A 17,180-nucleotide genomic window follows, 5' to 3' on the forward strand; every position below is an offset into this window, starting at 1 on the left:
CATGTAAACGTTTCGGAGTGATAAGGATGATTTGAATATCTATCGTGAATGAGGATCTAATTTCACCTTATTCGGTGTGTAGATCAAAAATGGTGAGAACAAGAAGTGGAGTTGGAAATGCTGATGAAAACAGGAATCAACCACCAGTGATTGAGCAAATACCTGTCGTAGCAGCATCACCTGAGCCAATAACCATGGATGGTGTGCAAATGATGATTCAAACAATGTTGGATTGTCAGATGGATGAAACTAGGCGGCTGCTTCAACAGAATCGTGAAGAACTTTCAATTCGTATGGAAGAGCCCGAATTAAATGAAGGGCACTCAGAAGGTGGAAACTTCAGTGGGTCTGTTGGTCAAGCCAACCCACCGATAGTTAGGCAAAACAACCATGATGGAAGGAATGATGGAATGGGATGCAAGTACAAGGACTTTCTAACTTGCAAACCATCGACCTTCAATGGAAAGGAGGATCCGATTGGAGTTATGGATTGGATCTCCGAAATGGAGTTAGCTTTCATGACTTGTGGCTGCAGAGGCAAGTTGCAGACTATATATGCAGTGCGTCAGTTCCGAGGTGGAGCCGTTCGTTGGTGGAACACTCTAGGGAAAACTTTAAGCCCTAATGAGCCACTGCAATTGACATAGGCAGACTTATTGGTGCAGTTCAAACGCAAGTTCTGTTCGGCCCAAAATTTGTTGGAGTTGGAGAATAAGTTTTTGGCATTGACGAAAAGGAGCATGTCAGTTGATGAATACACTAATAACTTTACAGATAAGATGGAGTTTGCTTTGCGCATCGTTCCAGATGAGCTCACAAAGGTGGACCGGTATGTGAAGGGACTCCCATGGGAGTACGAGGTGCCAGTACGTCAGGCACATACTCTAGAGGCAGCTATCTGGGCTGCCAAGTCTGTTGAGAGCATGATTAAGGGGAGAACCACCAACAAGGTTGAGGTTGGTGAGAAGAGAAAGTTTGAGGGAACATTTGGTTCCGGTAAGAAAAGCAAATTTTCGAAATATGATTCGAAAAAGTTTGGTAAAGGAAAAGGAGGCGAAGCGAAGTGGTGTGATAAGTGTAAGAAAAAACACTTTGGAAAATGTAGTGAGGACGTAACCTGCTACAAGTGCGGAAAAATTGGGCATTTTGCCAATGAGTGTCCGAACAACAAAAGGATGTGTTTTGGTTGTAATGAAGAGGGGCATATTTTGAAAGACTGTCCGAAGAAGAAGGAGGCAGCAAAGCCCAACATTCCACCAAAGCCGAAGGCGAGAGCCTTCCAGATGACACTTGAAGCTGCGAAAGATGAAGCTGATGTCGCTTCAGGTACCTTTCTCCTAAACGAATTACCTGCTCAAATTTTGTTTGATTCTGGAGCCAACTACTCCTTTATTTCGCATGAGTTTGGTAGGAAACTAGCTTTGCCTGTTAATAGACTAGATAATGCTTTATTAGTCGAAGTTGCTAGTGGCAAGTTTGTACCGGTTAACCATCGTATGAAAAACATCTTAATCGACCTTAATGGGAATAAGTTTCACAAGGAATTATTGCCTATCGAACTTAATGGTTTCGACATCGTGTTGGGAATGGATTGGCTTAGCGCCAATGACGCCGAGATATTATGCAAGAAGAAGATAGTTAAAGTAAACCCGCCTGGGAAAGATTCGTTTATGGTGTATAGGGACAAACGCAGAGTGAATTTTGGAATCATTTCCCTAATGAAAGCCAGAAAGTGTTTTGACCAAGGGATGTACATCATATTTAGCATTCGTGATTGATGCTAAGAAGGAAAAGAAGGTGATGCAGAGTATTCCAGTGGTGTGTGATTATCCGGAAGTATTTCCTGAAGATCTTCCTAAATTACCACCTGATAGACAAGTGGAGTTCAGAATACACTTGTTACCAGGGACCACGCCAATAGCAAAAGCACCTTACCGATTAGCACCGGCGGAGATGAAGGAGCTAATGATGCAACTTCAGGAGTTATTGGACAAAGGTTTCATTAGACTTAGTTCATCACCCTGGGGAGCTCCGGTGTTATTCGTGAAGAAGAAAGATGGAAGTATGAGAATGTGCATTGATTACAGAGAGCTGAACAAGGAAACAATAAAGAATTGATATCCGTTGCCAAGGATTGATGACCTGTTTGATCAATTGCAAGGTGCGAGCTATTTCTCGAAGATCGATCTAAGGTCAGGATATCATCAGCTAAAAGTAAGAGAGCAAGATATCGAGAAGACTGCATTCAGAACTAGATATGGACACTACGAGTTCTTGGTTATGTCGTTTGGACTAACCAATGCTCCGGCAGCATTCATGGATTTAATGAATAGGGTTTGTAATCTGTTCCTTGATAAATCTGTGATAGTGTTCATAGACGACATTCTGATTTATTCGAAAAGCCAAGAGGAGCATGGCAGACACTTGCGAGAAGTGTTGGAAGTTTTGAAGAAGGAGAAGCTGTATGCGAAGTTCTCCAAATGTGATTTTTGGATTCGAGAAGTCCAATTATTGGGTCACGTGGTCAACCAAGAAGGGATAATGGTTGATCCAGCAAAGATTGAAGCTGTAATGAAGTGGGAACAACTGAAAAGTCCCACGGAGATCCGAAGCTTTTTAGGATTAGTAGGATATTACCGAAGGTTTATCCAAGGCTTTTCTTCAATTGCTACTCCATTAACAACTTTGACCCAAAAAGGAGCTACTTATGCTTGGAGTGATAAGCATAAAGAAGCATTCGAGAAGCTAAAGGAGAAGCTATGCGAGGCACCGATACTTTCTTTACCCGATGGAGTTAAAGACTTCGTTGTTTATAGCGATGCGTCTGGGGTCGGATTGGGTTGTGTTTTGACCCAAAGAGAAAAGGTGATAGCATATGCGTCTCGACAGTTGAAGGAGCATGAAAAGAATTACCCGACTCATGATTTGGAGTTGGCAGCGGTAGTTTTTGCTCTGAAAATATGGAGGCATTACCTCTATGGCACGAAGTGTAAACTTTTCACTGATCATAAGAGTCTCCAATATCTCTTTAATCAGAAAGAGTTAAATATGAGGCAACGACGCTGGCTAGAGTTACTCAAGGACTACGACTGTGAGATACTTTACCATCCTGGTAAAGCTAATGTTGTTGCTGATGCTCTCAGTCGGAAAGTCAATCTTGAAAGGAAGAGGCCAAGAGCGTTGAGAATAGAAGTTGTCTCAACAATTGTGGAGAGTATAAAGAAAGCTCAAGAAGAAGCTTTAGAGAAGAATGACCGAAAGGCGGAACGTTTGGGTAAAACGTTATTGTTCGGTATAAACAGTCACGGACTGAAGGTGTTCCAAGATTGAATTTGGGTACCTAAGTCCAGAGGAATTAGAGATCTTCTGATGGAAAAAGCTCACAAGACCATGTACTCGATTCATCCGGGTAGCACTAAAATGTATAGGGACCTGAAACCCTACTACTGGTGGTCGACGATGAAACTTGATGTTGCAAAGTATGTGGCCGAGTGTATGACTTGTGCGAGAGTCAAGACACAACATCAGAAACCATTTGGGAGTTTAGAGCCTTTACCTGTGCCTATGGGTAAATGGGAAGACATTGCTATGGATTTTGTCACTAAACTACCCCGAACAAAGAATGGTCACGACATGATTTGGGTGGTCGTTGATCGATTCACTAAGAGTGCACATTTCATAGCAGCCAAGGAGAAATGGTCTATGGATAAGCTTGCGAATTCTTATGTGAAGGAAATTGTGAGGCTTCACGGTATTCCGTTAACGATTGTATCGGATCGTGATAGCCGTTTCACCTCAAGGTTTTGGAAAAGTCTACAAGAGGAAATGGGTACCAAGTTGTGTTTAAGTACAGCTTACCATCCGCAGACTGATGGTCAGAGTGAAAGAACAATACAAACACTTGAAGATATGCTGAGAGCATGTACCTTGGAATTCCTAGGTAATTGGGGTGAACATTTACCTTTGGTAGAATTTTCCTACAATAATAGTTTCCACTCGAGCATAAAGATGGCACCTTATCAAGCTTTGTACGGACAGAAATGTCGTACGTCGTCTTGTTGACTTGAGGCTGGAGAAAAGCAGTTTATGGGTCCCGAGATGGTCCATCAAACCGCTAAAAAGTTGAAAGTAATTAGAGAAAGAATGTTAGCAGCTCAAGATCGTCAAAAGAGCTATGCTAACAAGAAGCGAAGACCGATGACTTTCGAAGTTGGAGATTCAGTTTTGCTTAAAGTCTCACCGTGGAAGGGACTTATAAGATTTGGTAAAAGGGGAAAGTTGAGTACAAGGTTTATTGGACCATTTAAAGTTCTTCAGAGGGTTGGGAACCAAGCTTACAAGCTCGAATTACTCGAAGAACTGAATGGAATTCACAACACTTTTCATGTGTGTTATTTGAGGAAGTTCACGAGAGAAGTTCCTGATATAATTCGAATTTCTGAATTGAGAATTGATGAAAACAAGAGGTTAATTGAAGAACCAGAGGCAATCGTTGACCAAAAGACTAAGAAGTTGCGACACAAGATGGTCGAATTAGTGCTTGTTTGTTGGAAACATTCGAATGGGCCAATTCTCACTTGGGAAACGGAGAGTGACATGTTGAGTCGCTATCCGCATTTGTTTGTTGATGTGTGATCCCGGGGACGTAATCATCCTAAGGGGGAGAAAATTGTAACGCCCGCGTTTCCAGGCTAGGCATTATCATTGATGTAATAGTCTAGGTTAACCCTTGTAACTCTTTTTGGAGTATTAATGATGAAATATTTGAGTATTATGTGAATTATGTGAATTATGTGTTTATTTTCTTAATTATTATGTGATTTGATTAATTAAGAGTAAAATAAGCGTCAAAATTAAAGTATGAGATAAGCCCGATATCTTTGCATAAAGATGTAGTGGTCGAAACAAGGATTCCGAAGATATAAAGAATGCCGAAATCCGAGTTATAACAAAGAAGTTATGACCTGTCGAAGTTTCGCGACAGAACCGGCAACGCTGAATGACGTAAAAAGTGAAATTTACGTTAGAGCGATATTTAGCCTTAGTGATCTAAACGAAAGTTGTAGAGTTCGTTAAACCGAGAGCGTGCATAAAAAGAACGCCCAAATCTGACTTCGTATGAGGAAGTTATGATTTTTCGAAGTTTCGACTTAGCGGTATGCAGCCCGAATACTCGATTTGAGATTGATCAGTTTTTAGCCGAAACAATATAAATGAGAATCGAATATCTCATTAATTGTAGTAAAACGATAAAAAGATAGGCAAAAACGGACGTCGGATGAAGAAGTTATGATTTTATAACGGAGTTTTCCTGTCCCGGCCTACTAAAAATAAATAATAAAAATAAAGTCAAAATTAGCCGACGGAGTCTAAACGAAAGTTGTATAGCGTAGTCTCACCTACGCGGGGATGTAAAGAACGTTGAAAACGGAGTTCGTATGAGAAAGATATGAAATTTTGAAGTTTATTAAATATTTTCGATATTTAATTTAAATATATATTAACCGATATTATCCTTGGGGGAGTCAGCGACCTTATCGTCATTACGCCCAGCGTAATTTGAAGTTCCAGCCCCTATAAAAGGAGGTCGAGGGCAACCAAGTTGTTTGCTCATTTCTTCCCTTTTTCTCGCGTTTTTGCATCGTTTTTCGTGCAAGAATTATCCCGAAGCCCCGGTATCATTCCCGAGCCCCGAAGCAAGTCCCGAGGTCCCGAAGATCCCGAGAAGTAAGATTCCCGAGCCGAAGCTCTGCCCGCGAGGAGTCCGGTTTTTGTGAAGATCTTCCAGATCTGTCGAAGAATACTACTTCTGCAAGCCGTAGTGCTGTCCGATCATCTTCTGATCAAGTGAGTGTGTGGTTACTTTCTTCTAATGCATAATTATGAAGTATTTTATATAAAATACGTGTTATGTATATATTTTGTTGTTATATGTGTGAATGTATATTCACTTTCTTCTATCTCATAGATCTGATCTATTCTCCATGAAATACGTGTTATGTGGGTGTGCCTCATCTGTTATGTGGAATATGTATTGAATGAAAATGCTATACAGGTTTTAAACTATGTATAAAAATATGTATTTTTATCTACTAATATGTCGGGTAGAACATGGGTAGATAGTTGGTGTGTAATAAACAGATGAGAGGCCTCGACGTTGTTTTGATCCAGTCATCTAGCGGAATTTAGATGACGACCACAGACTTTTCTAGACAGTCCAGTGGAACGCTAGCAGGCTCATAACCTGTAGGTGTTAATGAACTTGGGCGTTCATTCGCTGTATTCCATCCCCCTCATGGTTGCCTTATTTGACTTATATTGTTGAAGAACCCCCGAAGCATGTGTTGTCGCCCCGATGAAATATTCTTAGACGATGTCCCTTATGTTAGTTGTCTTAGGGACGTAAAGTGAGAATAACGAGAATGAGTAATTAGGTTATTGTTGGTTGGTGGAAATTAAATATAATTATTTATTGTGGGTTGAAAACCCTATATGCTCACCAGGCTCCCAAGCCTGACCCACTCAGTTTATTTGTATTACAGGTAGTGGCGCAAGGGCATAGGATGGATGAACCATCAAGTTATTTTGTTTACAAGTTTGTATATGTATATATTTGTTGAATGACTTGTAATGTTATCGTTTATGCTTTATGGTCTGTATCGGAACATGACATCCCGAGTTTTGATTATATAATGAAAATACATTTCTTTTATGAAATGTTTTGGTAAACATTGTTTTATCACGTTTTGTTTTTTGGAACAAATTCTGCAACTCTTTCAAATCAAAAGGAGTTACTCTGAAATTATTTTAAAAACATAAATGAAAATCGGTCTTTTCTGGCCGAGATTTTGGGGATGTCACAGATTGTGTGTGTGGTGTATGGTATTTTTGGGGAACTCACTAAGCTTCATACTTATCTAGTTGTTTATAATTTTTTTTCAGGTACCATTGATGTATGTGAGAATGTGAAGACGTGACTGTATACACTCATCAACATCATTGGGGGTTCCATGGTTACCATATCACTCTAGTTTTCAAAAAATGTATTTTTAAACATATGATTTTCTCAACTTGGATTAATAAATGTGAAGTTTTACCGTAATTAAAAATGGATTTTTTGTTATGAAAATTAGACGTTAGATCTGCCAATATGACTCATGCCAAATTGTTATATTTTGGCAGGAGTCCTGCTAAAATATATAGACTTAAAATCAGTACATTTATGAATTTTGAACCCAAATATGGGTTTGCATATATCTAAGTGTCGGACCATACCTTGAGAGAATTTATGTTTGAATTTTTTTTTAAAATGAAGTAAAAATATGATATTTTAGGTTTTTTTAGGCAAATTTGTGGGTGTAGGGTGTGTTTGGGAATTATGATTGTTTTTCAATGAAATTAATGATTTTTTGAAAAATTAGAAATTTTTGGCTTCTTGAAAAAAGTTTTTTTTTTTTTTTTTTTTTTGAGGGGCGTAAGAAGTTAGTATTTACCAAATACTTTTTTAACTTATTGATTTTATTGATTTTTTGAAATTGATTTTTTGAAAAGAAAATAAGTTAATAAATTATTTTAAAAATCATTTCCAAACATCCCTAGTAATTTTGTTGAGTCCCTTCGAAAATATGAATACTACTGTGAAACAAAAGAAAGTCGTTACGTGATTTGATAGTACTTTTCATTTTCTTTGCAAGAACCTTACAAAGATAGTGGATTATATATTTTTTTTCTCTAATATATATCCTTTTACAAATTACAACCTAAATCTAAACATTTTGCAAAAAAAAATAATAATAAAAAACATTACAATGTTTGTGAAACCTAAAGCAAAACTTGCTTCTAGAAAATTTGATCCAAAAAAAAACTATTATATTACTTAAGTTACTTAACAAAACTAAAGTTGTTTTGTAAAAACAAATTAGGATAATGATTTGAAACGATAAATTACTTTAATTTTTGGTCATTAAATTATTTTTTGTATTTTATTAACTTTTGAACTTGTTGAAACGCATATATTATATTAGTATGACCGGTAATAGTGAGTTTTGTCAATTTTCAGCATTGTTGCTGGCCAAAACATGAGTTTTTCGGTCATCTTCTTCGATCAAACTCGATTTTCCGGCATTATTTCCTCAATATACGATTTTGTTCCAGATTTCTGGTGTTTTTGCTCATCAATCTCTTGAACTCAGAAAATTTGTTCATCCTTTTAACCCAAAAATTCTTGAACCCGGAAATCATTCAACCCCTTCAACCTAGAAAATGAATTTTAGAGTCAAGCTAGATAAAATCATAAATCAAGTTTTGAAGAACACATCCATGGCAGTTCGGAAATCCATTTTCGAGAAAGAACACACTCCGATTTCAAAATGAGTTTCAGTGCGTGTTCTTAATCTAAAACATGAAAATCAAATCAAGTTCGTTCATAAAAACCCAAAAATCCCAAAGTTCGATTTCTTGTATGAACTCCATTTCAGATTCATCATCAGCAACCAAATCCTAGATTTCTTGTATGAATTCCATTTCATATTCAAGTTCATGTGTATGTGTTTTCAAATTTGAGTTATGGGTTCATAAATCGAAACAAAATCTGCCATAAATCGAAATGAAACCCAGAAGGATGTTTTTTGAACATGAACCCAGATCTACATATGTGTATGATTTCTTTTCGTTAGATCTTTCATGGATGATTTGCTTGAGGATGTTTTTTGAGTTCTGAGGTTTCATGGATGATTTGCTTGAGGATGATTTGCTTAAGAACACCATAACCGGAAGTTGAAGACAATGAACAATGATCTGATGTGTATGTATATATGTGTTCATCATAGATCAAAGATCTCATGTATGTTTTGGAGTTCATAAGAAAAGAGAATGAGAGAATAGACCGAAGTTTTTGACCATTTTTGGTATTCACAGAGATGTTATTCCGTGAAATAACGCCGGAAAATCAAGTTTGACAGGAGAAAATGACCGGAAAATTCATGTTTGGCCGGAAACAACGTTGGAAACCGACGAACCCCATTATTACCGGTCATATTGATATAATGCATACATCAAGTTCAAGGATTAATAAAAACACCAAAACTAATTTAATGACCCAATATAAACAAAAGCTAAAATAGATTCATTATCCCAACCAAATTTTGTATGATGAATGATTATCCCAAATGATATACACTCACATTTTACCTTAATTATCCCATTTTAGCAAGGTAGTCCCCAACAACGCCGTCGCCGCCTCCGCCATCAACAACCACAAAGAACACCGCCGTCGAAAAGCCGGAGTGATTGGCTCTGCTAAATGCATTTTTCATCATCAATTGCTCTTTCTACCATACCTCAACCGCCTCTCCAATGCTATTCAATACGTTACGAACTTCCTTCCACTGTTTTCTCTCTCTACACCACTCCTTCTCCTTCACTCGACCTTCTTACTCCAATATTTTCAGTCGCTCGCTCTCAGTAGCTACTGCATCAGGTAAGCTAATCTTGCACACCAAAACCACTACCCCATTTGATTAATTTGTTGTTCAGTTCCAAATCATGTTATATATGTACCGAAAACATATCTGAATTACATTTTTTGAAAGTGATTATTACGATTCAAAGAACGACAATCAATAATTCGACCATCATTAGGAAAAATCAAAATCATAATCACTATCATCTAAGATTGCAGAATCCAGTGTTTATAATATGAGTATACTAATTGGAACATGCTTTTTTATAGCAAACATGGAGTCCCAACGACCTGTTGTACTAGTTCTAAGTGGAAAATCAGAAAGCGAGAAGGAATTTGCAAGGTCTTTGAAAGAAAATTCAACCCTTAAAATCACAGATGATGTAAAGCTCCAGACCTATTTGCACTCTGAGATGGAAACGCAATCAGAAAAAGACGAATTCAACATCGATACTTACATGGATTCTCTTGAAACTAAATGTTTCGGAAGATTTCTTCTTTGGTCTCCACGATTACCTTCTACTCAAGACATTGTGAGCCTGTAAGTGCAAGAAGCTTTAGAAATTCACATCATTTCTATTCTAATTCAGTCATTGAATCTTCTAGGGTTTATGCAGCAACTTCTTTCAGCTTCCAATAGGTTCTGTATGCATTGCAGATCTTCAATTCAAAGGACGAGGTATCAATCAAATGATTCAAATCTATAAAATCATTCATTGGAAACTCAATAATTATAATTTTAGGGCGTTCACAAAATACATGGGAATCTCCAAAGGGAAGCCTTCTTTTATCATTTACAATGCAAATGGAAAATGGACATGTGGTTCCTCTTGTGCAATATGTTGTGTGTCTTGCTATGACTGAAGCAATTAAGAATCTTTCTATAAGAAATGTAAGCTAAAATAACATAATTTCTAAACATGAATTTGTCATTTTATAACATTAACAAGTGTTTTGTAATATTAATTTCAGGGTATTCCTCTTCTTGATGTTAGAATAAAATGGCCAAATGATCTTTACTTAAATGGGCTTAAAGTAGGAGGAATTTTGTGTGGATCAACATATCAATCCAAGATATTCAATATTAGTGTTGGTAATTGATAAACTTTTAGCTTTTAGATTAAAAACTCAATTTTTTTTTAAAAAAAAAATTGTTAAAATTTTCCAATTTCAGGAGTAGGATTGAATGTTGATAATGATAAGCCAACAACATCCTTGAATTCTGAGCTTCAAAAATTAAATTCTGATTACAAATTACAAAGAGAAGATATTACATCAACTTTCTTTGATAAATTCGAGCATTTCTTCCATATTTTGATACACCAAGGTGAGTATTAATTTGTTTTTATATTTTTAAAAAAAGTATAATTCATGTTTTTTTTTTAAAATTCAAAAATTCAGGCTTCCAACCCCTTGAGGAGCTATATTACAAGACATGGCTCCATAGGTGTATATTAGTTATTGTTCATCATTCATCTTTGTTAAAAAGGGTAAAAAAGTAATTTCCCTTATTATGGTCTTAATTTATGCAGTGGGCAGAGGGTTATTGTTCAAGAAAAAAACCAAGAACAAGATTTGGCAACAGAAAATGTAGTCACTGTTCAGGTGAGCAAATCAAGAATTGTTAAGTGAAATTTTTTCTATTTTTTATTTATTAAAAAAGTGTTATAATTTGATAATTTGAGTTGTTAATAATTGCAGGGATTAACATCTTCAGGATACTTATTGGCCATTACTGATAATGGTGAAAGATGTGAGCTTCATCCAGATGGAAATAGGTATAAAAAGTTGTTACTTTTTTTAACTCTAATTTTATTTTTAATAAGAATTGTTGCTTTTGAAGTATATGAAACTGAAAATAAACTAAAAAGATTCATGTGGTGTATACAGTTTTGATTTCTTCAAAGGACTAGTGAGGAGTAAGCTTGCCTGAGAAACAGACATCTTTTTTTTTTTTTTTTTTTTTTTTTTTTGTAATTTTCATGAGTTGTATTTTAAATTTTAAAAGATTAATATATTAGCATACAATAAGAGTGATTAGTGGATGCTACACATAGTTATATCTTTAGATTGACATTGAAGAAAAAAATATTGTATGTGTTGTAAGATTTAGTTTTGTGTTGTGTAAAGAGTGTTTATGAATTAATTTGCATGTTCTGATATATGGTGTGAAGTGTGAAGATTTTATGATGATCTTTCGTTTCTTGATATTTCATAATGTTCAAGATGTAGAATATTATATACAGTATAGCTATCTAACTAAATCCCATTATTTATGGGATCATGTTTATCCTAACTATATATATATATATATATATATATATATATACATACTAGGTGTGAGACCCATGTATTACATGGGTTTATTTAAAAAAAATTAAATATAAAATTTTAACAATTTGAAAAGTTTAAATTTATAAGAAAAATAAGAAATTTTCTGAATTATTAAAATTAATGAGACTTTAATGCATTGGATACATTACATATATAAACAATTTTCTAATAAATACTTTACATATATATTACCTTATATATTAAATGTGGAATTTTAATTTAATAAAATCAAAAATACAATAAAATGACAAGTGGAAAATATAAAATTTAAAATTTCTAGAAAACGTCATATGTCCAAATGAATGAGTAGAGGACATGTGGCAAAAAACCTTTATTTATATATATACTAGGTGTAAGACCCGTGTAATACACGGGTTTATTAAAAATAAAAATTTGATATCGATATTTAAACATTAAATTTAATATCAATATCAATTTTAGAGCTCTTATTAATTATGACATTTATTACATTATAAATATATCAATTCTTTTTCAAGGAAACATTTATTTATCTCAATATTATAACCGAAATAAGTTATGATATGTGAACAAATCAGAAAATTAAATGTGGAAATAAATAAATTCTAAAAATCCATTAAAATGTCATGTGTCCAAATCAATGAGGACATGACATGTGGCAGAAAATGGGTTTTATTTATTAGTATATATATATATATATATATATATATATATATATATATATATATATATATATAGGGAAAAGTGAATATGTGCCTGTTATGTACCTAAGTTTAGGTATAGAACCTTTTAAACGACGTAGTTTTAAACAAAACAAATCCAATTTCATTTTATCTTTGTTTTGTTTTAATAGAATACCATTGAATTAAGTTCGATTATGGTATGAAAAAGATCAATTATATATATTTTTATTGCAAATGATTATTGAGTTTATAAAGAAAATAAAAAATCAATAGTTTTTAACGAATATAACTCAAGTGTTTTGTATTTCAATTGAAAAAATATATCCAATGATTTTGTGAAAAGCTTGATTGAGTTATGACATGTTCTTCTTTTATTTTGTATTCTATTAGTTTTCATTTAGAATTTAGTAGGGTTGATGAAATGGTCATGACTTTTAATGTTTTAAGTTCTTAAACACAATGAAGAAAAAGAACATAAATTTTGATCGATTTAGTAAGTCATATGATTAATGAAGAATAGTAAAAGAGATATCATGATTAGTCTTGATATAAACGGATCAAAACTACATTGTTTGAAGGGTTCTATATATAAGCTTAGGTACATGACAGCCACATATTCCCTAAGCCCATATATATATATATATATATATATATATATATATATATATATATATATATATATATATATATATATATATATATATATATATATATATATATATATATATATATATATATATATCGATGGTATCCTTATCTAATCAAATCCTAATAAAATCAAATCGAATCAAAATTTATATAACAATTTAGGTTAGAACTTTTATCTTTCCACACCCTTTAAGTTTGGTAGTATATGTTATGAAAACGATTTATGGATATGTTTGGCAAAATGGATGTGGCTTTTATTAAATATTTGGAAAAAAATAGTTGAAGCTTTTGATGTAAAATGAATTAAAACCAAAAAGCTAGTTGAAGTACTTTTTGGATTATAAGTCATTTGTTTAAATTTGATAAAAATTAAAAGCTCTCAAAAGTTTGTTCATGAATATACCAAAATCATCAAAACTATTTTTAGGAAAAGCTTTGGTGGAATATCAACTTGTGATTTCGTGAAAACATTGTTCAGGCCTTGAGGATAATACTTGCAGAAGCAAATCAAGATTACAAAATTACAATTATTTATATTACGACCGATTACTTCCACCATTTATATAGTGGTAAGATTTTGGGTATGTTTACTATTTAACAAATATTAGTTTAGGGTTAACAAATTATTATCTTTGGAGAAAGGGAAGTGATTCCTACACTGTTTTTTTGCTATACACAACAATGTATCCATTATAGAGTTGTACAGTATAATATTTTAAAACATCAATTCTTGTGTATGGAAAAAAAATTGTTGTGTACAAATCATCTCTCATATGATAGAGGGGGCCAAAGAAGGAAAGATTTAGGTTTAGGTTATAATAGTTCAAAAGGTTATATGAATTATAGTTTATGTCCATTTTAGTCCTTGTAGTTTATAGATTTTATTAAAACATATTTAATTATTTTCTAGACAAAACTTCAAAAATGGTCCTTGTGGTTTTTCGAAAATATCAAGTTTAGTCTCTAAGTTCAAAAAACCTCACAGATGGTCCTTGTGGTTTCAAAACTTTTAACAAATGGTCTTTCCGCCTAACTCCGTCAGCTTTCTACCATTAAGTGAGGGGCATTTTCGTCATTTCAATACACAGGGACCATTTATGAGGTTTTCTCTCTCTCTCTCTCTCTCTCTCTCTCTCTATATATATATATATATATATATATATATATATATATATATATAGGTTCCCACCCCCATTTCAATACACAAAACACTCCACCCGTCATTTCAATACACAAGAGAGATTGATCATCCAAAAAAAAGAAAAAATAATAAATGGATAACAAATAAATAAGTTACATCTTATACAAAAAAGATCCGATTTTTATGGAGATGAAGCATCAAACAAAACCTCATTAAGCATATCATCCTCACCATTAGCGACTGCAAAAAAAATCTGCATCTTTTTCATCATCATTTGAGAAATCCCTTCTTTCAACCCTAGAATGAGCAACAATAAAGATCAATTTCTAAGCTTTTTCCATTCCACTCCTCGATTTAGCCCATTTCAAGAAAGACCAATTTCATTTAAACCCACATGACGTGGCATGAAGAAAAATCAACCTCACTGCAACTTTCCTCAAAGAATTAAACTCTGTTAAATAAGTTTCCCAAACTAACCTGCTACTTTGTGGATTAGCGATTTTCATTTTACCCGAAATGGGGTCTCTTTGTTTTAATTGAACAGCTTGCTTATACACTGGATCTAGCCCTTCTGTTCGCCATTTCATGAGCTCCATTAATGCGATATGAGCTTCTTGTTGGGATACGAGACGTGTTATGAGTTTGTCTATGTCTTTTTCTTGATCGGGAGTTAAGCATTTGAAAGGTGGTAAATACTTCCCTGTTCTATCTCGGATTAGATAGAATGGGTCGAGGATGAATGTTGCAGCCCATTCGGGGTGATAGTTTCTCTTAAACCTTTTGTCGAACACCTTGTCGATGTGGGTTTCGTTCATCTGAAACTTTAAGCACCAGTCTTTGAGTTTCACTCTGAGTTCTTCCCATAGTGGTAGACATTGCCCTATTCGTGGTCTTTCCTTTGAGATTTCGTGAGCCATGGATTTAATTAGCTTGACTAAGGAATGAACGGCTTCGATTTCCCTCCAAAATTGAAGAAGAAGATGGGTGGAGTGTTTTGGGTTAAGTGCTCTCATAGAGAGGGTAATTAAATAATTTTATATATATATATATATATATATATATATATATATATATATATATATATATATATATATATAGAGAGAGAGAGAGAGAAAACCTCATAAATGGTCCCTATGTATTAAAATGACGAAAATGCCCCTCACTTAATGGTAGAAAGTTGACGGAGTTAGGTGGAAGGACCATTTGTTAAAAGTTTTGAAACCACAGGGACCATCTGTGAGATTTTTCAAAACTTAGGGACTAAACTTGATATTTTCGGAAACCACAGAGACCATTTTTGAAGTTTTGTCTGTTTTCTATTTTGTTTTTTTTAAAAGCAAGTATTATAAACATGTATACGTTTCAGATATTTGTAATAATTTATGTTTTTTTTCAATTCATTAAATAATATTTGTTTTAATTAAATTTTGCTTTTAATATTATTTAGAATTTTTTTGTTTTAAATTAGCAAAAGTTTATTTTTTTTAAATGTTTTGTTTTGTTTTATTTTATGTTTTCTAATTTAATAAAATATAAAGTAATGATGTGACAAGTGGGTTGAGTGGATCAAAAAAGATAGAGTTTCCATGTATTGTGAGTTTGAAAAGATGAAAGAAAGAGGCAAGAGAAAAACTAATATGGAACTATGTGACAGTGGTTTGGAAGGAAAGGTCCCCCTAATCCCTAAGTGACTTCATGTGTAAGGAAAAATGTCCGGGTTTTTTAAAGAGTGTTGCTTTAGATACACCATTGATTTAAGGGTAAACAATACAAAATATATTAAGTTTACACCAAAATTCTAATTTGACAAGGTGTTTTTTTTGTCTCAAATTTGACACCGTATTTTCCAATTTGTTATAATTTTGACTACTTGACCGGTCAACCTGGTTATCTGCTGACGTGTTAGTTTTGATGATATGACATGTTAACATGTCAAAATTGATTTTATTTCACAAAAGACACTAATTTTTTTAATTTTTTTCGATTTTGACACTAAGTTTATTTATTTTTTTAATTTTGACACTCTATTTTCTTGTTTCAAATCATAAATCATTTTTTTCAATGTTGACCATTTTTTATTTGAAACTGTATAAATATTTTTTATTATATTTTTTCATTTAAAAACCATATTTTTATATAAATACAATGTTTTTTTACATTAAAAGCATAATGTTATGTATAAATAATCTAATTATAATTAGAAATTCGATGTAATTAGAAATAGAAGTATTTCTAGATTTGAATAAACTAAAATCATTTTAATCACCAATGATCATTTTGAAAAAGCTTAGGAAGATTAATACAACCATATAAAGGAAAGAGTTTACAACCTTTAAAGACTTTGGTTTCTTTGGCAATTAGGAAGTTTATTAAGATAGCAAAAAGCTTCAAAGTAAAAACTCTTTAGAGATATCCACCAAGCAAGGAAATACCACCAACAATTGTTAATCTTCACTTGTATATATTATTGTTCTTAAGCTTTAAGATTTATACCAAAATAAACCTTATGTAAATTACCTTTAACTTTAGGGACTATTTATGTAAATTACCTTTAACTTTAGGGACTATACATGTGTTATTCTTTCGTTCGGACTATTTATGTGTTCTTTTCTCGTCCTGACTATCCATGTGTTAATTTTTTGCTCGGACTATCCTTATCTATTTTTTTCATTCGAATTATCCTTGTATTATTATTTTTTTGACTAACCATGTATTATTTTTTTCGTTCGGACTAATCATGTATTATTTTTTTATTCTATGATTATAAAGCATCTGACATACTATAGACCATTTTAATTATTATTGTTGTCTTTTTGTCTTTTATTTTAAATTTGAAGAGTTATTCGTCTTAATAATTTTGTTGTTGAGTGAATATGTAAATTCGACCAGAAATTATTAATGTCATCATGTTTTCAAACTTGATATCCATAGTTTA

At 33.3% G+C, this 17,180-nt stretch overlaps 1 protein-coding gene across 3 annotated transcripts; it reads left to right on the forward strand.

Annotated features, from left to right (window-relative positions):
• The first annotated feature begins 9,131 nt into the window (after positions 1-9,131).
• On the forward strand, positions 9,132-11,622 carry LOC145092817 (biotin--protein ligase 1, chloroplastic-like). 3 transcript variants are annotated; one of them, XM_079030798.1, is made up of 10 exons: positions 9,133-9,478; positions 9,731-10,001; positions 10,078-10,139; positions 10,204-10,352; positions 10,433-10,553; positions 10,635-10,787; positions 10,862-10,907; positions 10,993-11,065; positions 11,162-11,238; positions 11,351-11,622. In XM_079030798.1, the coding sequence occupies exons 1-10, from the start codon at positions 9,355-9,357 to the stop codon at positions 11,391-11,393; spliced, it is 1,119 nt and encodes a 372-aa protein (XP_078886924.1). In that variant the 5' UTR covers positions 9,133-9,354; the 3' UTR covers positions 11,394-11,622. The 3 variants fall into 3 exon arrangements, 2 of the variants coding, with proteins under 2 accessions (XP_078886924.1, XP_078886926.1); XR_013702661.1 differs by lacking the exon at positions 10,862-10,907 and having other exon boundaries at positions 9,132-9,478; positions 11,351-11,410; XM_079030800.1 differs by lacking the exon at positions 9,133-9,478 and having other exon boundaries at positions 9,803-10,001; positions 10,067-10,139.
• Positions 11,623-17,180: the final 5,558 nt, after the last annotated feature.

Source organism: Lactuca serriola, chromosome 3, assembly GCF_051521515.1.
Source record: "Lactuca serriola cultivar US96UC23 chromosome 3, Lser_US96UC23_V15, whole genome shotgun sequence".
Taxonomy (NCBI): Eukaryota; Viridiplantae; Streptophyta; class Magnoliopsida; order Asterales; family Asteraceae; genus Lactuca; species Lactuca serriola.

What these genes read in the sequence shown, in the direction of transcription:
- LOC145092817 (XM_079030798.1), top strand. Translation starts at nt 9,355, where the DNA reads ATGCTATTCAATACGTTACGAACTTCCTTCCACTGTTTTCTCTCTCTA. An exon ending in CCATATTTTGATACACCAAG is followed by an intron (nt 10,788 to 10,861) that starts GTGAGTATTAAT and finishes TCAAAAATTCAG; the next exon opens with GCTTCCAACCCCTTGAGGAG. An exon ending in CTTCATCCAGATGGAAATAG is followed by an intron (nt 11,239 to 11,350) that starts GTATAAAAAGTT and finishes TGGTGTATACAG; the next exon opens with TTTTGATTTCTTCAAAGGAC.